General features: G+C 40.9%; 1 protein-coding gene across 2 annotated transcripts in view; it reads right to left on the reverse strand.

Moving 5' to 3' along the window:
- LOC126485162 (protein argonaute-2) overlaps positions 1–26,967 on the reverse strand; it is a gene marked incomplete in the record, with an annotated part of 212,790 nt that overhangs the window by 110,311 nt on the left and 75,512 nt on the right. For both annotated transcript variants that reach the window (XM_050108838.1, XM_050108847.1), the window contains 3 exon segments: positions 377–524; positions 3,398–3,620; positions 21,867–22,041. In XM_050108838.1, the coding sequence (XP_049964795.1) occupies positions 377–524; positions 3,398–3,620; positions 21,867–22,041 (546 nt within the window).

Below are 26,967 nucleotides of genomic sequence, written 5' to 3' on the forward strand. Positions count from 1 at the left end.
TTATGGAAGGTTTTTACTGTTAAAACAATAAAAATACAGCAAACAGTAAAATTTAGAGTGCAAGGTATTTGATTTTTCATAGCATTAACACCATCGTGCAGTATTATTTTCATTTTGTGGAGTTTTTGGTTTAAATGCACTTTTTTTTGTAAAAATAAACTTTAAAATTAATTTGGATATATTTTTTGTGTGATATTAATGTAACATTTCATATAAAAAAACTACACTGTTTCAATTAAATTACTGAATGCAATTTTCATGGCTATTTAAATACAGCAGTCTGTCAGACTGCACCTGGGACAGTGTAGCAAAACAAAATGACCTGGTAGACTAAGCGTTAGAGTTAAACAAAAAGAGTTACTATAAAGACACTTACCTCCAGTGGCAAGTATGTATGTTTATGCTCCTGTCCGACCTGTAGACAAGGCAGGTGGGGGTACCTTAGCTTCATTTTATATTTATCAAGAAAATATTTAGCTACAGTACACTCAACTGTCTGACCATTCTCTAGCTGCAGTGGAAACCTATGCAAAACGGAAAAACATTGAAGTTATAAAATTTGAACTAGCAAAACACATGATTCACAATTTTTAATATGTGGTGGACTGAGCTACAGTTCCTGCTACATGTTACAATGTTAACTTCGGAAAACAAATGAAAGAAAGGCCTCCGACGATTTGTGTACTTCAATAGCAATTCATTTCTGTGCCATAAAACTTATCAGAAGATGACGCAGCTGGGTCCCTGCCCATATGTGATACTGCTAATTGTAACAACATGGAAAGGATAGGTGGCTACTCGCCACACAGAGGAATTATTCAGTCGCAGACAGGCACAATGAAAACTACTGTTAAAATACTAAGCCTTCTGACAAAGTCCTCCTCCTGAAATAGAAAACACACAGACATTCACACCAACTTAGCACACACACACACACACACACACACACACACACACACACACACACACACACACACACGGTTACTGTCTCCGGCCACTGGAGCCTGGAGACAATGGCTGCTATCCCTCCCCCTCCCCACCCTCCTCCTTACCACCACCCAGTAGCGTCTCTCATCATGCACTGCTGCTGCTGCTTGTACTGTGGCTTCAGCTGCCATGGACCATGGTCGAGTGTGTGTGTGTGTGTGTGTGTGTGTGTGTGTGTGTGTGTGTGTGTGTGTCATTTGGCCAAAAGGTCTTTATGTTGTGCCTATCTGCAACTCAGTATCTCCACTATATGGCGAGTAGCAACTACTTCTCTCATAATACTGTTAAATTCATCCTGGATTTTCCATTGTTTGATATCATAAACACTGAGATACATGGGAAAAAAATACAACATCCTGCATAAAGATTAATACACGCATCCTTCACTACTTCTACAGTCGAGTCAGTTTAAAGAAATCTCCGACACCTGGCAGCGCTTTTGACAGCCTTCAGCTTTCAACTGCGAACCACAAACGGCTTTAGGTGAAAACGACAGCCATCTATAGAGCTATGAAGAGGTGTTGCCACAGAGATATTTACAAAATTGCATTCTAAACATGCAAACCAGATGCACCCAGAGTACGGAAAGTGCACACTACAAAGACAGTGCATTTTTTGTTTCATTTCCAAAAATAAATTGGCAAAATGGATACTCAGGCAATGACGGCTTTGTCAGCTAGCACTTGATAAAAGGCAGTAATGATGGTCTGATGCACAATCACCTTTTACAAAACTCAAATATGAAGTAGAGTGAGTGATGAAGCACTCCTAAACCTGGACAAGACTAAAAAGGGGACCGCGCCTACTCTCCATCGCCGATTTTGCCCAAATTTACAGTCTGTCCAGGGCTTTGCCAGAAATTAAAGTGACAGAAGTGGAAGCTCCAGACAATCATGCATTTAGAAAACAGTATTTTCTGGTGCGGGTCAGGCCAGACACGAGTCATTTATTTTAGCCTAGCTTCCAGGCAGTGGCTGGTACAGTGGTAAAAGTACAGAATGGTAATCCAAGTGTCATGAGTTTGAGTCTCTATGCAGAAACTTTTCCTTTTCTTTCATTACTTTCAATTTTTACATTACATACACTGCAAATAAACTGAATTAATGCTCAATATTGTGCATTTATTAAGATTTTCATAAAATGCATGAAAAGGAATGGCAAAGGAAAATTTAGGAATATAAATAAATTTCCAGGGAGAGATTGTAGGGCATACAAATAAAATTAGATACTTTTATTATTTTACAGTTGGTAATTTACACATGCTGAGGCGATATTCATGATAAAAACAAAATCCAGTAATTTTCTCGGCGTATTGCACATGTTATAATGACCGGTTTTACAATTACATTTTTGTTTCCAAGTATCATATAGAAAAACAAAATGCTGTTTACATTCATAAAAGGTTCTCTGTTATTACACAGTTTGGCAGCAAACCATGCTTACCACATCATTTTGCCAAACAATGGCGAGGATAGCTGATGATGTACAATTTAATGTATTCTAAAGCAGTCTTCTTGGGATGTGCTTGCTTTTTCTCTCTATGAATGAGACAAGAGTAGTCATAAGCTTTTTGATCAAATTCTTTAAGTTATGACAGAAACAGACGTCGCAGGATTGCAAGAGCGGAGTACATTCGAGTGTAATCCTAGCTTGAAAATTTTTTGAAATCCCAAATCTTCTTTCAGCTTTCCCTTTCATGCCTTTTGTGAAAGTATTAATGAATATATTTGAACATTATTTCTGTTTATTTTCAGTGTAAGTAACAAAAAACTGAAAATTTAAAAATGTTTCTGCCTAGCCACACAATCCCACAAGGTCTCCCTGGAAAACAGGCTAAGATAAATGACTCATGCCTCACATGACTTGTGCCAAAAGTGCTACTTTTTCCTTAATACTTAGCCATCTGAAGCTCCCACTTCAGTCACTTTCATTTATGGCCAAGCCTTACATATACCTTAAATTTTGATGAGATCAATGATGATCAGCAGGTGCAGTTCCCTTGTATGCTTATTCATTGCAGACATTCTAAAATCTGTGGCTCTGTAGTCAATATACATACAGAAAACTGCAATGTGTCACTTATTTTTCAAATATTCAATTATTTCATTGACTTGTTAAAAAAGTGGATGGAGTTTTCTGTATTCATACTGGCTAAAACTGGTTCTGCAATTACTTTACAAAATCAGTAAGTGACAATTTCAACGGAGACTGGCTTAAGACTTAAATATCTGTAAAATTTAAAGGCATTTATTTCGAAAGGAGAATAGTTGCATGTACACGCTGTCATTTTACAGCTGTGTGTTAAATTAGTGGGTCAAAGGAAAACCTCAAAAAAACAAAAAGTACGTGATGACCCGATAGAAATAGCCACACATCACAAATAGAGAGACTTGAGTTACTGTACACTTACGATTGCATCTGTGCTGGCCTCCTTGTAACATTACAGACTCTGTATTTTCGTCGCATTGTTCCACAATGAGTTATTTCAATTTTCAAACCTTTTATTTCTTTCGTGAATTTAACACGTTGAGAGTCTGTCAGTGGTTTACGCTGCTCATTTATATCCCGTATGTCCAAGACCTCACACATGAACTCTATAACCGGCTGTGCTTTGTAAAAAGCAGTTGCAGAAACTGTAAATAATAAAAAATAATAAATAAGCAAAGGTGTGAAAATTTAGTACTTTATACTAAACAAACATAATTACGTTAACACTCTACACAGACAACATTAAGTAATATCAATCTTTGTACTAAAACAAACACTCCTTGGAAGCAAAAACATAAAAAATAGGGCATTACATAACAACCGTCTATGAAGAGAGGGGCAAAAACACCTCTCATGTACAAAATGCCACCAGGAAGCACTTTCATATTCTTTTCTTCTCCAGCAATGATTTACTGCATCACCAACACTTTCCTTTTTGTATAAGAACTTTCCAGGAACACTTACACGGTTCTATGCACTTCCTTTCAATTTCAAATAAGTAGCTTGAGTAACTTCTTTTACGGTACAGAAATGCCTTTCCCACCATTTCTCAATTTTGGGTGTAACATAATGCTGAATATGAAGTGTACAGGATATATGTAAAAAATCAAATAGCAGGAGATGAACTTCTGGCAACCATTTAACATCTACTGTGTGCTGAATTTAAAGTGTGATTGTCAAATATCAGGATTTTCATTTCACCCAAATGAGCACAAATAAACAAACTGACTTAATAACAAGATAAAATCAACTGCAACTAATAACATAATAAGAAAATTGAGGATGTATTATCTACCTCAAAGGTCAAAGCTTCAGTACTTTGCTGTTCTTAGGGCATACATTATTCAAGAGCTATAAATTGTCATGAAAAACAAACCGACATAGCAAAATCTATTAAACACCAATATAATTCAGTAGTCACATGTTTTGATTAAGATCAACAGGTGACTACCATGAAAGAGAAAACATGAAAAAACACCACGCTTTAGGCTCCTCATCAGTTTCAAAATCAAGGAAAAATTTCGCCATACAGCAAAAGAGATCCCTGGCTCATCTCAGAAAATGACTGGAGATCCACAGTTTGGAAAGTACTAATTCTTCTTACAATGAATAATGTTACTTAGAAACTTTATTTCAGTCAACAAAAGTGGTACCATGGTAAAACACAGTTGCATAATATCTATTTTACACAAGCAATTAACACATATTTGAGTTTGCTTAAGCAGCAGCAACACTGGTTTGTTACGTTGTATTAGAAAAACCACTTAATGGCAATCATATTATAACAACATCCTCCCTGTTATGTGATATTAGGTTTCCATGGTACATAATTATTTTGAACTGATGTCAGGTAGTCCACAAGGTAGTGCCACCCGATTTTATGATATTTTGGCAAGTTTATTTGTTGTCCTCCTCAGTTGGTCCTGATGACTGAGCATCTTTCTATGGCTGCTTCTTATATACTTGATGTCTCCTGTTGTCGATCCTGGTCCTTCATAATCAAACATGGGCCTGCACCCAGCATCATCAGCACAAAGCCGCAAATAGATAAAATGGTGCCCCAGAGGCAGACAATGAATCACTGCGATCACTGAGGCCTTTGGTGGGTGGCCTTGATAAGGCATCAGTAGTTAAATTAAGTATACGTCATACAATACTCATGACAAATGGCTTGAGTGTGCCATGCTGCCTCTATAGCCATCCATAATAGCGGAAGTGTTGAAGTGCAGTATTTTGTGCACAGACTGACTTCTCGATTATGTCCCATTTATGCCGGGCGATCTGTGTGGCCAAATAATTTGCTTGAACTGTCCAGAATGTTCTTCAAACCTGACGTGAATAACTGTGGCCCAGTGGTACGGCGCATTGTCATCCATAAAAATTACATTGCTGTTTGGGAACATGGAAATCCATGAATGGCTGCAGATGGTTTCCAAGTAGCCGAACATAACCATTTCCAGTCAATGATTGCTTCAGTTGCATCAGACGACCCAATCCATTCCATGTAAATACAATCCACACTGTTATAGAGCCACCACCAGCTTCCACAGTGCCTTGTTGACAAATTGGGTCCATGGCTTCATAAGGTCTGCACCACACACTAACAATACAATCAACTCTTACCAATTGAAATTGTGACTCATATGGCCAGGTCACAGTTTTCCAACCAATATGGTTCAGGAGAGGTGCTGCAGGCGATGTCATGCGGTTAGCAATGGCATCAAGTTGGTCATCTGCTGTCACCAACTAACGCCAAACTTTGCTGCACTGTCATAATGGGTACATTCCTCGTACATTCCACTTTGGTTTCTGCAGTTATTTCAAGCAGTGATGCTTATCTGTTAGCACAGACAACTCAACCCAAATGCTGCTGCTCTCAGTCTTGAAGTGAAGGCCATAGGCCACTGCACTGTATGTGGTGAGAGATACTGCCTGAAATTTGTCATTCAAGACAGTCTCAATGTCCCATGCATCTATCTCCAATTGTCATTTCATATTTAAAGTCTGTCAATTCTTGTCATTTGGCCAGAATCACATCAGAAACATTATCACATGACTCACCTGAGTGAAAATGACAGCTCTGCCAAACCACCGCCCTTTCATACTTTGTGTGCAGGATACTATCACCACCTGTATATCTGCATATTGCTATCCTATGACTTTTGCTACCTGAGTGTAAGCGATTAACTCAGTTCAAAGGTCATAGGAAAGTAAGGACGCACCACCTAAATCTGTATCATGCCTAGTAAAACAATGAGGTATTCAAACCAACCTTGAGGTTGAGGACTGCTTTACCTTACTGAATGCCCGTTATTTTGGAATGTCTAATTTGTATTCTGAGATAACAGGCTCAATGGCTAAGAAAGCAGGATGTGTAATGTTATTTGGTTGAAGGGGATGGACTTTGAATTAGATTTCTTTTAAGGCGACCTGAGGACAGATGATTTTTTTAATGCTGAATAACATGCTGAGCTCAAGCTCAAAGGTATATGCATAAACCTGGAAATGTGCCATCTGTTTCTGGTATTTTATTATTCATTGCTATTCATAAGAGCTTAAAATCAGCAAACGCAAAACAGAGTATTTATGCCCAGGAAACATAATCACAATGAATGGGGAGGGTCTAAAGGGCACAGATCACTTCAAATATCTTGGATCAGCTGTGGCAAGTACATCCACACCTACATCACACACTGCAAACCACCGTGAAGTGCATGGCAGAGGGCACATCCCATTGTACCAGTTATTAGGGTTCCTTCCCGTTCCATCCACGTACAAAGAGCAAAAAGAATGGTTGTCTGAATGCCTCTGTGCGCACTTTAATAATTCTAAACTTGTCCTCATGGTCCCTTTGTGAGTGATACATGGGGGTTGTTGTATATTCCCTATCTTCAAGAGCCTGCCAATTCAGTTTCTTCAACATCACTGTAACACTCTCTCATGGGTCAAACAAACCTGTAACCATTCACGCTGCCCTTCTCTGTATACGTTCAATATCCCCAGTTAGTCCTATTTGGTATGGGTAACACACACTTGAGCAATATTCTAGAATGGGTTGTGTGAGTGATTTGTAAGCAATTTACTTTATAGACTGATGCACTTCCCCAGTATTCTACCAATAAACTGAAGCCTACACCTGGAACTCTGCAATCTTAAGAAGGGGCACAGAGTGCAAGATGCATGGAAGAATTGGAAAATAATGTCTCAAATCCTCTATGACAAAGATATAAATGTCAAACAATTTTTAAAAATATCATTTTCTATCCTGGTTGCACATTTTTGTACACCATGACTAGTTACAATCTCCTTGGATCATCTTCACATCTCTGTAGCAGCATCAGCAACCTGTTGTGCCTGTATTGGAACTACACATTAGAATACAAATCTGTGACAGGAATGACTGGTTGCTGATGCAACTGCATCGATCTGAAGACGATCCTGGCAGATTGAAACTAGTCATATGGTATAAAAATGTGTAATTGGGACTGAAAGTAAACAACAGTTTAAAAATTGTTTTAAAGTCGGCTGGAGTGGTAAACATCAAAGTCAAAGGGAAGGCAAATATGGCAGTTGTAAGGCTAGCACTATTGTATAGTGCAGAGACGGGAAATAAATAGGAACTAGCGCAATAGGATAGATGTAGCCTTGATGTAGGTGTTGAGGATTACAAATTGGAAAATCCAGGAACCATACAAGTTGTTACAGTGTCCAAGTGCAGGACAGAAGACTCCAGTGAAATGGACATATCACGAGAAGATACTGAAGTTATGTTGCAAGGAGACTGATAGATATGGCAGTGAAAGGTGCCAGGGAAAGAGGAAGCCCTAAAAACAGGTGTATGGACTGCATTCTAGAGGATCAGAGGGGAAAAATAACTGACAGAGTGCAACTTGGACCACCAGATAAAGTGAAACAAACTTGACAGAAATGTCAACCTTGCATTAGGCAGGAAAAGATGTAGCAGGAGAAGATCTTATCACATTCGCCACTGCAGAAGTACATTTCTTGCAGGTACTGAATTACTACCGTCTAACGAGTAATCCACAAGCAGCAATCAGAATTTCTAGCATATTCAGATGCCCAGCCAGGAGGAACAGTAAATATTCCAGGAAATAGTGGATAGACTAATCTGAATGAAAAATTCCATAATGTGCTTGATTTTTACTGGTTACAGCAATACAACTGTTAAGAATATAATGCTCCCCAAATGTGTCAAGCACAGACAAATGATTAAATTCAAAGAACATTTTCCTAAATTCCACATCTGGCTTCCATGCACTTTCACAAACTGTCTTGACAGCACCGGATGTAACTCTTCTGAAGATAATTTCAGCAGTCTTTTATGGGAGCAGCACTATTCATAACCACAACTATCAATTAGTGTATTGTGTTTAGTTTTTCTTTGTAGACTTTGCCTTTCAGCCATCTGCTCAGGGAAAAAATTTAAAAGTATAGCTACAGAGTCTTTCATGATGGAGTCCATGGATAAAAAGCTCTTGGTTTTCTTATTGCATCAAATTCTGATAAAGTCACAACTCTAATGCAACAAGTAAACCAAGAACTTTTTATCCAAAAAACTAAAAGGGTAAGCTCTGCAGAAACTGGTGGCCAATAAATGTGTCCTTTTCTGCCAATCAATCTTCCAGGAAGTATTAGGTTTGGATAATGTTTCATGTGACAATTAGAATGCACTGTTGCTTCATCATGTTGGAAGAACGTACCATCCTTTTAGCCAAACCTTTTTCAATAATGCTTGTCTTACAGATCGCTCTTACCTAGACTAAGTGGTACGACAACAGGCCTAACCAACTGATTGTCTTCCTAACACACTACACATTTATAGAGAAACTGTCTTGGAAATGTCTGTTCAAAAAAGCATCTGGACTTTCATCGGTCCATCAAAGTGAGTTACGAGAGTTACTGGAACCACCAAAACTGAAAATGGCTTCATCAGTACACAGTATTAACTGGATTACTCGGCAATTTGAAATTAGCCAATGACTAAATTCCAACCTCTACCCTCGTCTTATTCCTGAAAGTGTTGATTCCTCTGTAAATGATGAAGGCTGCACATACAAAATGTCCAACACTGATACAAGTAGAAATTGTGTGTGTACTGGTGGTAGCACTATGTTCTAAAAAATGAATAATGCCTTATACTCCACCCACACTCTGCACATTTACATGTCCAGCTGAAATATGACTGACTGGCACTATACAAAGCACACCCTATTTACAGTAAACACAAGTGATAACTCTTGAATTTGGTACTCTGCAGTTAAGAAAGTCTACCATTTCTGCAAGAAGCAGCAGCCACATTTCCATTACAAAGCCGGTATGTAAATACCATATTGACATACTCATTGTTTGTAAATGTGTGTGGCATGCTTAAAGAGAACAATAAAATTGGGCAACAAGTCACAACCACCATCAAACTGAAAAATTGAATTATGTAAATTCACATACAACTTCAAAATAAAAATGACAACTGATATATCAACCCATAGCAACTGGAGTGCCAACAGGTGAAATGAAAACTTTACTCCTTGATTAGGAGTATATCTGTAAACAGTAAAAATTGGACCATGTTACATGCCATGTTTTATTCAAATTAGCCTGTACTACCACCTCCTAAAATATTTACTATTCCTCCTGAAACTCCTGTTAAAACAAACTGTCTGCTTCCACCAGAATTTTCATGTGCCACAGAAGTCCTCGGTTGAGAAATTCCATTTTTACAATTAAAAATAAAGCTATAATCAGAAAATTAAATTTGTTACTTTATTTTAAATTGTCCTAATGAAGGCAATATACTTTGACTTTCTCCAAAATGTTGCTCAAATTAAACATACAGTTAGAGAGGGAGGAAGGTGTCACATCCACTTGACTACAAGATTATTATACACTCATCACACACTCAGACTGAAAAGGATGGTGAAGGAAACTGCCCCCTTTCCAAAGGAATATTCCCTGCAATTGACAGTTTAGGGAAACCACAAAAACCTAAATCTGGATGGCCAGACAAGTATTCATTCAAGTATCTGCCTCCCAAATGCAAATCCAGTCCTATCACTGTGCCACTTCAACTGGTCACTAGAAATGATGCTGCCATTCTATGTGGAATATAAATCACACTAATCTTTGACCTCTTTCCATGAAACAACATTTTTGATACTATAATCGGTCCATGCATGACTGTGTACTGTACCAACATGTTCCAAAAGGCCACATGCAAAAATGTGATTTTTCAGCGGGTCATTTCTCCAGTTCTACTGATCACAGGTAAGAGGTCACGTGTTTTGGATGTCCTCTGGCCTAGTGACCTCTCCGAAGAACAGTCATTTGGTAGATTAAATTCTGTGCCGGACTAAGACTCGAACATGGGACCTTTGCCTTTTGCAGGCAAGTGCTCTAGCCACTGAGCTACACAAGCACGACTCACATCCCTACCTAACAGCTTTACTTCTGCCAGTACCTCATCTCCTACCTACCAAGCTTCACAGAAGCTCCCCTATGATACTTGCCGAACTAGCAGTCCTGGAAGAAAGGATATTGCTGACAAATGCCCGGAAATTTCGCCCCGCTGCAAGCTACACCACACAGTGAAAATTTCACTCTGGAAACATCTCATCTCACAGGTTTGGTTTGGTTTTGTTTTGTTTTGCTTTAGGACACAAAAAGAACTGGGGTCACATGCGCCAAAGTCAAAACTATAGAACACGAAGGCAGAGAGGAGTTTAAATAAGACGTAATAGACGGCAGCTAAAAACAGGCAAGTGGAAAAAGAGCTAAAAAAGACACCATACAGAAATGGAGGTTCAAAACTAAAAATTAAATGGTCTTCGCCATACTGCTTTGGTGGATAAAAAGTAAGATGCGGTCGACAGCCCGCACGTCATTTTCTAAAACAGCCAATAGCCAAGACAGCAAACCCAAACGGGAACGGGAAATTCCATCAGGAAGTGGTGGACAGTTAAAACTTGAGTGCAATGTGTACAAAGTGGTGGGGAAGGGCCACTTAGCAAATGACGATGGCTAAAAAGGCAGTGCGCAATATGCGGCCAAGTAAAAATAACCTCCTCCTGGCGGTATGGCTGAGAGGAGGTCATCCAAGCCGCTGGGAGAGGCTTAATAATCCTGAGCTTATTCCTGTGAAGGGAGGACCATTGATGATGCCACACGGACACCACCTCCCGAAAGACAGCAACACAGAGATCATTGGAGGGGATATAGGTACTCACAGACTGAGGTACGAGGACTGCAGCTTTGGCAGCAGTGTCAGCAGCCTCGTTTCCTGGCAGACCGACATGACCAGGAACCCACAGAAACATCACACTGGCTCCACCAAGAGTGAGCAGTTGACAGTTTTCCTGGACCTGCTGCACTAGGGGATGGGCGGTGTACAGCATAAATAGACTCTGAATGGCACTGAGTGAATCTGAGCAGAGGACACAATTGAAAAGGCTGTGTCGCCGGATGTACTCTGTGGCCTGATACAAGGCAAAGAACTCGGCTGTAAATACTGAGGAGTGTGCCAGAAGCCGTTTGAAAGACACGAGTGCCAATGGCGAAGGCACACCCGACCCAACGGTCAGTCCGAGAGCCATCAGTGTATACAAAGGTACTATAACGAAATTCCATGCAAAGGTCGTGAAACTGAAGGCGATAGACCAAGGCTGGAGTCGTGTCCTTAGGAAGCGAATGAAGGCCGAGGTTAACATGGGCTGCTTCACGAAGCCAAGGTGGTGAAGGGTTCACACCCACTGGGAAAGGTCCAGGTAGTGTGAAGTTAAACTGCTGTAGCAAGTGCCAAAAGTGGACTCCAGGAGGTAACAGAGAAGAAGTACGAGCCCCATACTGATCAAAGGAATCATCAAAGAAGGCATAGGAGGGTGGCCATGCATAGCAGGCAAACGCATGCATACCTGCTGAGGAGAAAGCCACGACGGTAGGACATTAGTAGTTCAGCATCTTCAGCATACAGGCTCTCAACCAGGTAGGTGCAAAAAGTGCCAGTGGCCAAACGGATGCCACGATGGTTGATAGTGTTGAGCGGCGTAACAGGGATAGGCATGACCTTTGTCAATGATTAAAAGAACACCATAGCTATACATTTATAAACGAAAAAAAAGGGAAACACAAACAGTGCATGTGTACAAAGTCTAAACCGTTACTTAACTTAATGGAGTAACCTCCACCTCACACCGGCCTATGTTTAATATACAATCAAGACATCACTGAAGATGCAGCTCAGTGAGACAGGTTCGTGGAGAACTGACTTAAATGGCAAAATCGTCAACAAAAACTAAGCCGGAGATTCCCGGTGGGAGACAGGCCATGATATGGTTAATGGCGATAGCAAAGAGGATGACACTCAGGACAGAACCCCGAGGCAAACCGTTTTGCTGGATAAAGGTGCCCGGCAAGGCAGAATCCACACGCGCCTTGTAAACTCGATCTTGTAAAAATGCCTGAAGGAAATAGGGCAGGTGGCCATGGAAGCCCCAGGTGTAAAGAGTGCAGAAGATAACAGATCTACAGCAGGTGTTGTAGGCCTTCTCCAAATCAAAAAGCATGGCCACTGTCCGGGATTTCCGAAGAAAATCATTCATGACACGGGTGGACAAAGTAACGAGATGGTCAACTGCAGAATGCCGTGCTCGAAATACACACTGTGCACTTGTCAGTAAATTGTGAGACTCGAGCCACCATACCAGCCGGGCATGAATCACATGTTTAATCACCTTGCAAACGGAGCTGGTAAGAGAGATGGGGTGGTAGCTAGAAGGAAGGATTTTGTCTTTACCGGGCTTAGGTATGGGTATGACGGTGGCTTCACGCCAGCGTCCGGGAAATGGGCCCTCTGTACAGATGCGGTTGTACATGTTAAACAGAAAGTGCTTGCCCGAAAGAAAAAGGTGCTGCAATATCTGAATGTGGATGGCGTCCGGCCCTGGGGCGGAGGATTGGAACGAACTGAGAGCATGATCGAGCTCCCTCATAGTAAAGGCGGCATTGTAGCACTCACGATTCAGAGAAGAGATGGGTATCGCCCTAGCCTCCTCCACTCATTTCTGATGGAGTAAGGCAGGGTGATAGTGGGAAGAGCTCGAAACTTCCACAAAATGGTGGGGCCCAAGGTGTTGGAGATATCGATAGGGTCCACAATAACATTGCCTGCTACTATGAGGCTGGAAATGGGGGAATGGAACTTGGTCCCAGACAGCAGTCGGAGGTTTGCTCACACAACAGAGGAAGGGGGTAGAACTGTTAAAAGAACTGGTGACTGGAATCCAGCTAGCTCATTTTTTATCCCAAAGAACGCGACGACACCTTGCACGCATCTGTTTTAATGAATGCAGTCTGCCATCGTAGGATGATGGTTAAAAAATGCGGAGAGCACGTCTCCATGCGCAAATTGCATTGCAGCATGCCTAAGTCCACCCAGAAACTGGGACACAATGTGGTAAAGAGGAACTGCGAGGAATGGAATGTTCTATAAAAGTAAGGATGACGTTGGTGAGATAGTCCACCTGGTCATCACAACTGGAGAAATCTTGTTCTTCGAACGTCGCCATGGAGGAGTAAAGCTGCCAGTCAGCCTTAGTAAGCTGCCATTTGGGCTTGCACACAGTTGGGGTATGAATCAGCAAACGGAGAGCACATGGGAAATGGTCGCTCGAGTAGGTGTCAGAAAGAACGGACCACTCGAGACGATGGGGAAGCTCAGCAGCGCAAAAGGATAGGTCCAAATGGGAATAGGTGTGTGAGGAGTCGGAAAGGAAAGTGGGTGCTCCAGTGTTAAGGCGAAGAGGTTAAGTTGGTTAAGGTCAGCCAAGAGGGCACCTCTCTGACAAGACCTGGGAAAACCACAAAGGGGATGATGCGCATTAAAGTCACTGAGTAGCAAAAATGGGGGAGGTAGCTGCCAAATAAGCTGAAGGAAGTCTGCCCCAGTGACACTGAATGACGGAGGTACATAAATGGTAGAGAGGCAAAAAGTCAGGCAGGGAAAGAAAAGGCAAACTGCAATATCTTGAAAATGGGTAGTCACGGAGATGGGTCACCATGTATGAACAGCATGACAGCCCCATGAGATGGAATAGCGACCTCAGGGGGAAGGTCAAATCAAATTGGTAAGTAGTGTGAAAAATCAAAATGGTCATGAGGACGCAATTCTGTTTCCTGAAGGCAGTGTACAAGGGGATGCTGCGATGCTAAAAGCAGCCGTAAATCCTTTTTGTGGGACCGACGGCCACGAATGTTCCATTGGAGGACAATCATGAAGAGGAGGAGATGTAGGGGTGTCAACTCGGTAGCCGCCGAGTGACAGTAGAGTCGCTACTATAGGGCACAGAAGCAGGAGGACCTGCCCCATGGGGTCCACAGAAGCAGCTTGTGCGGTTGTTCCATGGAGTCCAACACTGAGAAACGGTTGGTGGTGTGCACTGGCAAGACAAAGGCCAGATGGGCTAAGGTACCACATGGCGACACAGTCAAAAAGGATCTTCGAGTTGGCGAAGGAGAAGACCATTTGGCTTTGGTGGACTTCTTCAAGCCTTTCCAGTTAGAGGAAGACTGGGGTGTTGTTTGGCTGGAGGGACAAAGGAAGTCTTCATGGGAGTACTCCTTCTGTCCTTTCCTGCCTGCTGGTAGCTTCGCCCCTTGAGGCGAGAGTGACAGATTGTTGCACAGTGGGATGGGGGGATGGCGATGCTACCTTGACACTGGGTGATTTCACAACCTCAGAGCCAAATTTGAAGTCGCATGTTTGCATGGCCATGTCCTTCATGGGGCAAGGGGTAACAAGAACAGAACTATAGGTGCCAGATGGGAGAACACAGGGTTTGTGACTATCCAGTAACTTGTGAGCTACTGGGTAACGCACCTTTTCCTTTATCCGAATCTCTTTGACAGCCCGCTCATCAAGATACATGGGAAAACCCTGAGAGGCGGCGGCATGGCCGCCATTGCAGTTGACACTGCAGGGAGAATAAGGCAGATAATCGCCCTCAGGTGCATCCCTACCACAGGTTACACATTTGGCTGGGTGTCGACAAAACGTTCTAGTGTGGTTGAAATGATGACACTGGTAGCAGCACATTTGGTTCGGAATGTACAACTGGACTGTGATAGATTCATAGCCTGCTTTGATCTTGGACAGCAGCACCACTCTATCAAAGGTGAAGAAAACAGTGCATGTGGGCACTAAGGAGGAATCTTATCTTTTTCATTACACGATGGACAGCAATGACACCCTGATCAGAGATTGGATTTCAGTCTTGGTTAGACCATCAAGCAGCCTGGTGTAAATTGCACCATGGGAAGAATTCAAAGTTCTATGGGCCTTGACACGAACCAGATAGCTGTGGACAAACGAGGCAGCAAGCAGTTGTTGTGCTTGAGAATCAGAAGCAGTCTTCAAAAACAAAGTGTCGTTCTAAAAACGAGAGCAGGATTTCACAGGGCTTCCAATGGCATCAACACCTTTTTGAATAATAAACGGATTTACTGTGGCGAAGGACTGACCATCTTTAGTATGTGAGACCGCGAGGAATCGTGGTGCTGCAGCAAGGGTCTCCAAATCATTAGCTTCAATACATTTACATTTCGTAGACGTTGATTGGGAAGATGACTGACTCAGTGGGAGAAAATCCCCCACGATTTCCATCATTTCCGATGATGCACTCCTTCCAACTGGGGGCTCCCTTCACAAGGGGGCGCAGCTGCCTTAGGTGATTGTTTACACCTCAGGTCACACTTCCCGAACATCTGATAGTGTGACCAATCGGCAATTTGGGAAGATTGCAGCTCAGGCAATCACCCTTCCCTCAGCCTGGCCTGTACCAGGGGTTCGTGGGGTCCCTACCTGTCAACCCGGGGCCAGGAACTACGCATTACCCAGTCACCTATTATGCATCATAGGCATCGGCCGACCTTCAGGAGCGCACAGAGGAAGAAGAAGAAAAAGAGGAAACTCAAACGCCGAAGCAGAGGAACAAGAGGAGAAGGGAAACGAAGAAAGGAAAAGAGAAGAAAAACAAAGGTGAGACTGTTCTTACATCAGCAACAGACAATACGGAACTTTCCCAATTACCTTCTAGACATGTTCCCCAAGGGAGGGAAAAAGAATAGCAATAGCATAGACATGCAGCACGGAAGGGGAAAAATGCTGCAGAGGCCGGGGGCCCATGGTAGCCAAGCACGAACCAACAAAAGAGAAGCAAGCCCCCTGTGGGGATTTTGCAGGTTATGGCAAAGCCATGTCTCTGCAATATCCTTTCTTGCAGGAGTGCTAGTCCTGCAAGTTTCGCAGAAAGCTTTTGTGAAGTTTGGAAGGTAGGAGATGAGGTACTGATGGAAGTAAAGCTGAGGACATGTCATGAATCGTGATTAGCAGGGTGGCCAAAAGTTTCCCCAAGTGAAATTCTCTGATATTTCCATGAGTTCCAGACAAATTTTACCATTTTTCCCTGACAAATGTTGAGATCTCAAGGGTAAGTTAAAACATAAGTTGACAAACTGTCTTTGCAGCTACAGTACAAGAAACAATAGTGCAAATGAGGAAATATCTAAAAAACTTGGAAGCAGATAGTGTTTCCTGTTGTGAGCAAAAATTTTAAGTATTAACATCAACATCTTTCATAATGAGCTGTTTTTAGATGGACAAAGCAAGCCAAATGGTAAATGTGTCTTATTAAGACCACTGATGCTATTTTATTTCAATAAAACAAAACACATTTGGTGACAAAAACACACACTTCCTTAGAGTCGAAAGACAGATTTAAAACACCTTCACTGGTTTCAGAAATAACCTCAGAAAAGGTAGGCCTCTTGAAAGAAGTGTATAAGGCGGGGAAGAATTGTGTAAACCAACCCTATAGGTGACCACCTATAAAATGTTGGTTCTACTATGTTCTTTATGGTCAGTTAAATCCACTGAGTAATTTCTGTTATTTTACAGGTATTGTACGATTTCTCTTTTGAGAAATATGTAAGCACACAGTGCACAAGCTACCAGCAACTGACACAATTTTCTTATTATTATTATTGTCCATACTTTCCAACATATAAACTACTTTCGAAGTGTCAAAATGTACTAGAACAAATAAAATGTTTATAAAATGCCACACTGTACAACATACTCATGGTGAGACAGTCGCAATTCCTGTTATCCATCACCCATGGTGTCTGGCCTGCTGAGGAGCACCGCAGTCCTGGGTCCTTGGATAAACCATGAAAATCCACTGCATTACACCATACACATGCCTGCACATTAGTATGAACCAAATGGCTTCAGATCGGCAGGCCTGATCCATTGCAGATACCCACAGAAACGGCCTCCAGTTTTGGCCTGTTGTGGAAATCCACTTGTGTGGCCAGCTATTCACGAGCCACAAACAGCATGTTGATGAAATGAGACCATGGCGATCAATCCATGCAACAGATAACTTATTCAAATACTCTGAGAATCAATAACAATGAGGAAATGTAGCAACTCACAGTAAAGATGATTGCTGGGCCACAGACAGGCACGTAGAAAAGACAATCACACTCTCACAACTAAATTTTCAGCCATAGCTACTGTCAAAAAATGAGAGCACACACACACAATCACTCAGGCACAACTCATGCACACATGACCGCCGTCTCTGGCATCTGGGTGTACAGTCTCTCAGAATCGGATCCAAACAAATCACCCCTCGTGCCTCTCTGTCTCTCGTCGCAGTTGCTAGGCTAGCGGCAAGAAGTGGTGACAGCACTGATTGCACTCTAAGGAGATGAAGGGGAGAACCAGTAGGAATGAAGGAGTAGGGAAGTGGCACACATACTCATTGCAACCCCGTCCCCCGCCCCTCGCCCAGCGATGATGCACAACATCTCAGTAAACAAACCCGTTCATCTACTGAGACAAAAGCAAGATTATTTCAGTGTTTTTTCAAATTTCCCCGATTTCACTGATGTGTTTGAAATTACCTGATATTCCCTGGTTTCCAGAACTTGTGGCGACCCAGCTCGGGTAGCTCAGTCAATAGAGTACCTGCCTGTGAACGGCAAAGGCCACGCCCCTAGTTCGAGTTTTGGTTCGGCATAGAGTTTTAATCTGCCAAGACGTTTCACATCAGTGCACACACTGCTGCAGAGTGATAATTTCATTCTGGGCCTACATGTTACACACTCCCTCCAACCCAGGCAAATTGAGCACATCAGTTGGTTCTTTTGCATTAGCTGTGGTCGAAGATAGGCCTTAGGTGGCTTATAAAAGCATCAGTTCTTCTTTCGCGTTTCCTGAGAAAGGCCTAAAAAATGTTTTTGGGTAGCAAAAGTATCATTTGTGAGGATGGTCACATGTTCTTATGATGATGTTCACAAGGAAGGTTTTTTCAGTATTATTATCTGTTACCAAGATCCATAGTTTCGAGGTTACCATACACATGTAGTACTTGATTTTAGGCATAAGTGTAGTTTTAACTGATGTAGTGGACACAGGACAAGGATTCTGGGGTCATCACAAGGCATCTGAGGACACTGGAGTATGTTATAATTGGCATTTTTTCACCAACATAACTTTATCATGCACTCTCTGAATAATGGGCACTTCACACCTAACAGGCTGTCTCGACCTGGGAATTATTAGACAGTGCCACTTAGCAGCGTAAGTGACTTACAAGAAATTATTTTGTCCTACAAAATTCTTTGTAATTACAAATCAATCACCACTTTTATGGTATACTGTAGATGCAACCTAAAAATGTTGAGCATTTTTATTTAAAGTGGCATGAAGTAAACTTGCATTGGATGGGAGACGATTTTGTGTTAACCCCATATTATGCATACTTATTAATTGTTTGTGTGTGTCAAAATATACAAATAAACTGTAAAAATTTACTGACCTACAGAATTCATCTTATATAAGCAGTACAACCTGCTATAACCCAGAAAGAAAGAAACTGGCTGATAAATGCTCCTTTCAGAACAGGAGGCGGCAAATATGGTCCCCCCCTCCCACCCCCTTAAAAAAAAAATCTGATTAAAAAAATTGTGAAACTAGCTGCTTTAATCCTCATACCGCAAGCCTTATCAAAAATTCTGGCATGTACAAGTACCCATGTTTTTTTCTGCTGAGAAAGAGAAATGGAGAGAAAGAGAGAGGAGACAGTGATGGTGGGAGAGAGAAATTGGCAGTGAAAGAGAAAGAGGGGTGGGTGGAGAGAGCAACAAATGGAGAAACAGAGAGAGGAGACAATGTCAAAGAAGAAGAGAGATGAGTGGATATTATATAAAGGCTTGGGAGTGGAGGGAGGGGTGGAGGGCACTCTTGATGACCACCACCACCACCACCCCATACCCTCCCACGAGCGGTGAACTTTAACATGAAAACATTTGTCCACTTTCTCGCATTCCCTATACCCATGTGTCAAAGTATCCCAATCTCTGGGTCAAAATCCCTAGCAAACCATCACCAATGATGTGTGCGGAGTGGAGACAATGGTAGTTGAAGACAGTAGACTGTAAGCAAGAAAGAAAGAGACAGTGGTATTGGGAGAGAAAACGAAGGAGCAAAGATAGTGGCAGTGGAGCAGGGACATAGTGAAAGTGGCAGAGAAGTAGACAAGTGATAAGGTAGAGCAAGCAAAAGGGACTAAAGAGAGCAATAGTGGGAGAGACAGACAGGAGTAAGAACCAGTGGGAGAAAATGGAAACAGTGGTAGAAAGACAGTGGCCTTGAGAGGGAGATGGTGAATATGACGGCTTCACTGTAAAGAGAGACTGTGTGGAAGGATTTAGAATGTTCTGTGTTAAAGAGCATGAATATGTTCGCACGCCAAAATTTTTGGTGAGGGAGGTGGAATGAATATTGTGGCTGCTGGTTACCCATTTTTCGGTCAGAATCTTAACGAGGAGCATATTCACCTTTTTTGCACTTCGAAAGGAGCATTTTTCAGATGATTGTTATATGAATGCTCATAAAGCCATGACAACCTCTGGTTATTCAACCAAAAAGTAACCCTCATTAAGGTTATCTATTAGGAACGCTGTAGAAGACTATAGAGTTTACATTGTTTGAACATAAATACAGATAACTGCCACCAATCACTTATGAAATATTTCTTTATTTCCATAAAATTTTCAAGCTCATTTTCTGATGAGGCAGTCAGAACACATATTGAAGTTTTTAGCCACAATAATGAGGCATAACCCCCAACACACACGCGCGCCTCTATGCCACACTGCGCTGGCTGAATACATAATGCAGGACTGCGTTTGGCAGGTAGTGGAGTGGGTGAAGGGAGAAGGGAGTAATGATGTGGGGAGTGGGAGTGATACTTGGGGAAGGGTGGCTGAAGACTCAGGGAGAGACAGCAGGTGCATAAGAAAGGAAGGCAGGAGGGAGAGGCAGCAGGTATACAAGATTGGAATGCAACACACAGGCACTGGAACTGACAAGTTCATGCACAGCACAATGACTTAGGTGGGCAGACTGGGAGGGGGTGAAAGAACAGAGGAAGGGAAAATTGTGGAGAATTGGGTTTGTGTACCTAGGGTTAGTGGAGATTGGAGTCAGATCAGTCAAAAATTAATGTCTTTACTATGCAGTGAGCTGTTACCTAACTCCTACATTATTTACATTCTGACAGAATTTCCCACATAACAGTTGTAGTTAAATTCAAGTGAGCAAATTTGGTAGTGAGAATTTCTCACACAGTAACTGGCAGATACGATTACTTTCATGGAAACTGCATATAGTTGTTTTCATCTGAAATTTGGTAACACTCAGGAATTGTTTATGTTCAGCTGTGTTGTAAGAGTCAATTCATAGTGTGTGTGTGTGTGTGTGTGTGTGTGTGTGTGTGTGTGTGTGTGTGCGTGCGCGTGTGTGTGTGTTTAGAGACAGAGAAAGAGAGAGTGTGGGAGGTGGGGGGGGGGGGGGGGGGGGGGTGCAGGAGACGAAGATTTCTTCATTTTGAACAATAAGACAAAGCTAGTGCTATTTTCAGATCTCTGTGTGTGTTTGCCCATCCGCAATCAACTGTTCATATGTACACGAGTGATTGCTCCTCCTTACGTTTTAGCTTGTATTTTCCATTCTGTAATTTATTTCAAAGTATAGTTCACATATCTGAAGTTATTTGCTCTGAGTGTCTGTATCATATGTAATGTGATTCCTCTTTTATCACTTCAACTAGGTTCAAAATTATAAAGCAACTTTTATGACATTTATGTGAATATTCAAGCAACACACACATGGGGAATCAACATCCAGCTACTGTCACTTCTCTTACATCCCAGGGCTTATTAACTGCATTAACACAACACATAATACTTAAGAGGTACAGATAGACTGCAGCCAATTTTCTACCTGGGGTTTTTTAAAATCAGAAACTGTTTGTGTTTCATGGCTTTATTACAGCAGTCAATATTTTTACAAATAAAATCCTGCTGAGAACTAAAAATAAAAAATAAAGCAACAGTCAGAGTTGATTTGAACACTTCAACGTTTTGTTATAAATTGTCCTTCTCCAAGATGTTGCTCCAAAGTTATCTTTAGAAAATGCAGAAAGTCTGTGCAAACGGACTGCTAAGTTTTAATATACTACAAAATGATCACTGCGATCACCACAATAATTGTATTATCATTAAGAGTTTATTTTTGTTAATGCTAAAATAATTACTATGGTTAATTTTAGTCTGGCAGCACTTAAGCTGCTGTCCCCTTACATAACACAGGAGTTAGTACAAAGCAACAGTGTCCTTTGTCAGCAGAGAAGTAAAATTTACAAAAAATAAATTAAAAGAATTATAAAATTACACTGATATTCACAACAGAGTCCATAATACACATCACAAGTTCTGGAAAATAGAACACAAAATGTATGCATAGTAATTACCATCAATATTGAGCATCATTTTCCACTGAGATGGACGCACAGACTGATGAAATCCAAACCACACCTCACGACCTCCACCTAATGGATGATAATACCCATCAGGAGATGAGAAAAATGAACGGCCAACTGGTGTGTAAGTCATGGAAGGCAAATGCCTCATTACAACATCCAATGCCTGTATGAAACAGAAATACACAAAAACTTTCAATCTCACAATGAAAGCAATTGTCAATAGTTTAAAAAATGAATATCCACAACAAAATCGGTAAAACAATAATACAAACTCAGACATGATCCCAGTGATGGCATCAAAACATTTTGCAGCACAGAATTATTAAACTTAACAGTAAATAAAATGTACTATCAGAACTGATAAAGTGGTTTAACATGTTGATCACGGCACACTTAGCGATGGATGTTTCACTGCCAGACCACACCAGGCACACGCCATTATACATGAGGCTCTGCTGCAGCCAGCATGTTAAAATATATATGTGCGTGTGTGCTCTCTCTCTCTCTCTCTCTACCCCCCCCCCCCCTCCCCCCACTATACTGTTACTCGGGTTACTTTCAGGGCTTTGAATGCTATTTTATATATTTTCACCATTTTTTTCTGCAATTAAAAATATTTCCCCAGCTGCAGTGCATGCAATGTGACATAGTATTTAACATTCCTGGGTGAATGTGGGTTGCCAATTCAGACCCGATCACCAGCAATTATTTGTTATTTTGAATTTACCATTTCTGAAAAGTTATGTTTGTCATGTTCGTATATTCTCGAGTATTCAATATTAATAAAAACAGCTGCACACTCTGTCCAGGAGATCAGATCTGTTCTGGCTTTACACTGGTGTTCGTATAAAACATCTAAGTGCTACATGCAGTATTTCATTAACAACTCTGTTTTTGGATTTGGACTTGAGAGTGGTTATGACTTAACACTGGCTGGTAGAACACTATGTGCTTCAAAACATTTACATCACCAAGGCTCCAAGTAAGCAATGCAGAAGTAGTTGCCTACACGGACACAAAACCAGAACACAAACAGTCAGATTTTCTGACTCCTCAACACATTTGTGATGTGAACATTTTCTCATAATGTGCTTATACTACTGGCAATTCGTAAAGGACTTCTGTACCACGACAAGCGTCTTGCAAGAACTACTGCAGTGAACCACCTAATTTTCCTAGAATGAGGTACAGGTCCTTACAGAGAGGGTAAAATCTGTCTGCATTTCATACATTGTATGACAAGAATGCAGAAACAGAACCTGACTCAGACATTAGCGATTATGGGATAGGTGCAGTTCTAGTGCAAATTAAGGAAGGTGCTGAAAAGGTGATATATTATGCTCTCCAAGTGAGATAAACTGCTCTACAACCGAGAAGATGTATGGGCCACCAACAAACTCCAGTCACATTTATTTGCCAAACCATTCCCTGTTGTGACAGACCACCATTCTCTCTTTTGGATCACTAGCCTGAAAGATCTGTGGGATCAACTGGCAAGATGGGCACTGAGGCTACAGAAATACATCACAGTGGTGTACAAATACAGACGCAATCATAAGGACACTGACTGCCTCTCAAGGAATCATCAGGTAGAACACAGCAGTATAGACAAAATCTTAGTCATTGCTGTGTTAAATAACACTGCTACTGAACGGAGAGAAAATCAAGCCTGTTGAAAACTGTAGAGACCTCAAAGGAGAAAGACCAGGGTGTATACATGGACAAGGAAAAAAAAATTCCCAGATTTCCTAGTTTAAAATACACTTTCTCCTGGGTGAAAATACACTTTTTCCAGGTTAAGTGACAGTATACATTTCCTCGGAACTGTAAAACTTATCAATACTTTGAATGGTTATGGTTTTATACACCAGTGTAGAATTTCCCGGCAATTTAGAAAACGAAACTCAGGGAAACAACAAGTTTTGGAAAGATCTTGATGTGCAGCAACATGTACACTGCATATTTTCATGTTACAAAAGCATAAATTCGAGTTCCACCTAACACCACATATTACTTTCCGAAGCATTGAAACTGAGATTGCAATGTGCTTTTGTAAGCTAATCATAGCTCATGTCACATGATCCCGCCAGCTGATATTCAGAGCATAGGACACGTGGTAAGTCAGCCAATGGCAACATCACTGTTAAGTACAGCGAACACACAAACAGGGAAAGTTAATAGTTTAAATTAATATACATAATGTTGCTACAAGAAAAGAAAAGCTTTTACATATAACATTAGTCTCTAAGATTAATAAGTTGCCAGAAAGCTAAGGTTTCAAATATAACGTTGATCTTTTTTGCGCATTTTACACATTAAGATACATCACACAAATGTGCCAGTACAATTTTTAAGACTGATGACCATAGATGTTAAGTCCCATAGTTCTCAGAGCCATTTCAACAATTTTTAATAATGACAGAAATGTCTGATCATCTGGGCTCTAAATTCTTCTAAATGGTCATCCTCAAAGAGTTGATTTTTAAATGAGAGTCAAACGCTCTGTGATTTACGAAATTCATCATACATTATTGCACATAGTTCATATTGCATAAAAGGAAATTTACTTTGAAAGTAATGCTTTTCAAACAACCATTCACAATATTTCCCCGCAACCTGTTAGAAACAGGTTCATTTCAGCAGTTGCCAGAGAGTGCCAGATAACAGGCGCCAATGCGCTCGCGCAGCTACGACGACGCAGGAAGCCCATATGTTCATACGTGTAAAACATTAAAAGATCTTATTTTGTGTCATAAAAGAAACAAGACATTAAAGGGAATTCCAAGAGCGGAATTTCGTGAAACACACTAAAACGCATAATTCGGCTTAAAATGCACTTTCGTATGTCCAGATTCGGATGTAAATTTTCTTGGAGCACCTGTACTGTATTATCCTGTGTTTGGTCCTTTATTATGGCATAATGCCATATGCGCTAGAAGATGAAAACGTGCACTTTAAACGCAGTGAACAGCTGAAACTAGCCAATAGTGTGGAATTAAACACTTCGTTTCAAATAAATTGACTGCCTCAGCGGAAAAGATTAATAAGAGCCACATTTCTTTAGCAAACCGACAAAAATAACTTCATTGTTCTGGAAGGCGATTAATGCTTGACTGTCAAAAACGTGGACATAAAATAAAATCTGAAACTAATAACATATTTTAGCCTTCCAGAATTACCTGAATATTTTGTGCCAAAATTTTATTTTCTTGGATACACCAAGAAGATAATATGTAATCCACTGTTAGTCGTTTATTTCTATTCTGGTGGTCTGAATCTACGGTTTTGCTAGCAATTATAACAACACTGATCATTCAAAAATCCTGTAAACCACAAACAGCAAATTGGCATTCACCCGTTCAGCTTTATTCCACTCAGCTTGTATAGCCCCATCCCCTTTTGTCTGCAAGAAAGTTTATTTCTAGATACAATGGGGATTCCCCTGGTAGACATATCATGTCCGCTATGCATGCATTCAAAAATCAACTTATGTTTCATTCAGAAATCAACTTAAAGTGTTATTTATTTATTGTTCCGTGGGACCAAATTAAGGAGAAGTCTCCATGGCCATGGAACGAGTCAATACATGAAATTATAACACGATAGTAGAAACAGATAAAATGAAATACAAGAAAAGTATTCAGGCGACAATTCGTAAGTTTAAATAAAAAAATCAACTATGTAACACTGGAATTTGCTTAATTTTTCAGCTCTTCCAGGAGCTCCTTGACAGAATAGAAGGAGTGAGCCATGAGGAAACTCTTCAGTTTAGACTTAAAAGCTTTTGGGCTACTGCTAAGATTTTTTAGTTCTTGTGGTAGCTTATAGAAAATGGATGCAGCAGAATAGTGCGCTCCTTTCTGCACAAGAGTCAAGGAAGTGCATTCCACATGCAGATTTGATTTCTGCCTAGTATTAACTGAGTGAAAACTGCTAACTCTTGGGAATAAGATAATATTGCAAACAACAAACGACATTAAAGAAAATATATACTGTGAGGGCAATGTCAGAATTCCCAGACTATTGAATAGGGGTCGACAAGAGGTTCTCGAACTTACACCACACATAGCTCGAACAGCCCTTTTTGAGCCAAAATACCCTTTTTGAATCAGAAGAATTACCCCAAAAAATAATACCATATGACATAAGCATATGAAAATATTCGAAGTAGACTACTTTTCATGTTGAACTGTCACTTATTTCAGATACTGTTCTAATGGTAAATAAAGCAGCATTTAGTTTCAGAACACGATCCTGAACATGGGATTTCCACAACAGCTTACTATCTATCCGAACGCCTAGGAACTTGAACTGTTCCGTCTCGCTTATAATATGCCCATCCTGTCTGACAAAAATATCAGTTCTTGTAGAATTGTGAGTTAGAAACTGTAAAAACTGAGTCTTACTGTGATTTAGCATCAAATTATTTTCCACGAGCCACGAACTTATTTCATGAACTACATTATTTGATAATGTTTTAATATTACACACCATATCCTTCACTACCAAGCTGGTGTCATCAGAAAACAGAAATATTTTTGGATCACCTGTAATACTAGACAGCATATCATTTATATAAGAAATAGCAGTGGCCCCAGCACCGACCCTTGGGGAACGCCCCACTTAACAGTGCCCCATTGGGACTGAACATCACTGCCACTTTCAATATTGCGGAGAATTACCTTCTGCTTTCTCTTCTTAAAGTAAGAGGCGAACCAATTGTAAGCTACTCCCCTTACTCCACAATGGTCCAACTTCTGCAGTAATATTTTGTGGTCAACACAGTCAAAAGCCTTCGTTAAATCAAAGAAAACACCTAGCGTTCACAACCGTTATTTAATCTGGCCAAAACCTCACAGAGAAAAGAGAATATAGCATTTTCAGTTGTTAAACCATTTCTAAAATCAAACTGTACATTTGACAGCAAATTATGTGAATTTAAATGCTCCATTAACCTTGTATATACAACCTTCTCGACAACTTTAGCAAACACCGATGGCATAGAAATAGGTCTATAATTGTCAACATTATCCCTGTCTCCATTTATATAAAGTGGCTTCACTACCGAGTACTTTAATTGGTCAGGAAA

This window comes from Schistocerca serialis, chromosome 1, assembly GCF_023864345.2.
Source record: "Schistocerca serialis cubense isolate TAMUIC-IGC-003099 chromosome 1, iqSchSeri2.2, whole genome shotgun sequence".
In the NCBI taxonomy this organism is placed as follows: domain Eukaryota; kingdom Metazoa; phylum Arthropoda; class Insecta; order Orthoptera; family Acrididae; genus Schistocerca; species Schistocerca serialis.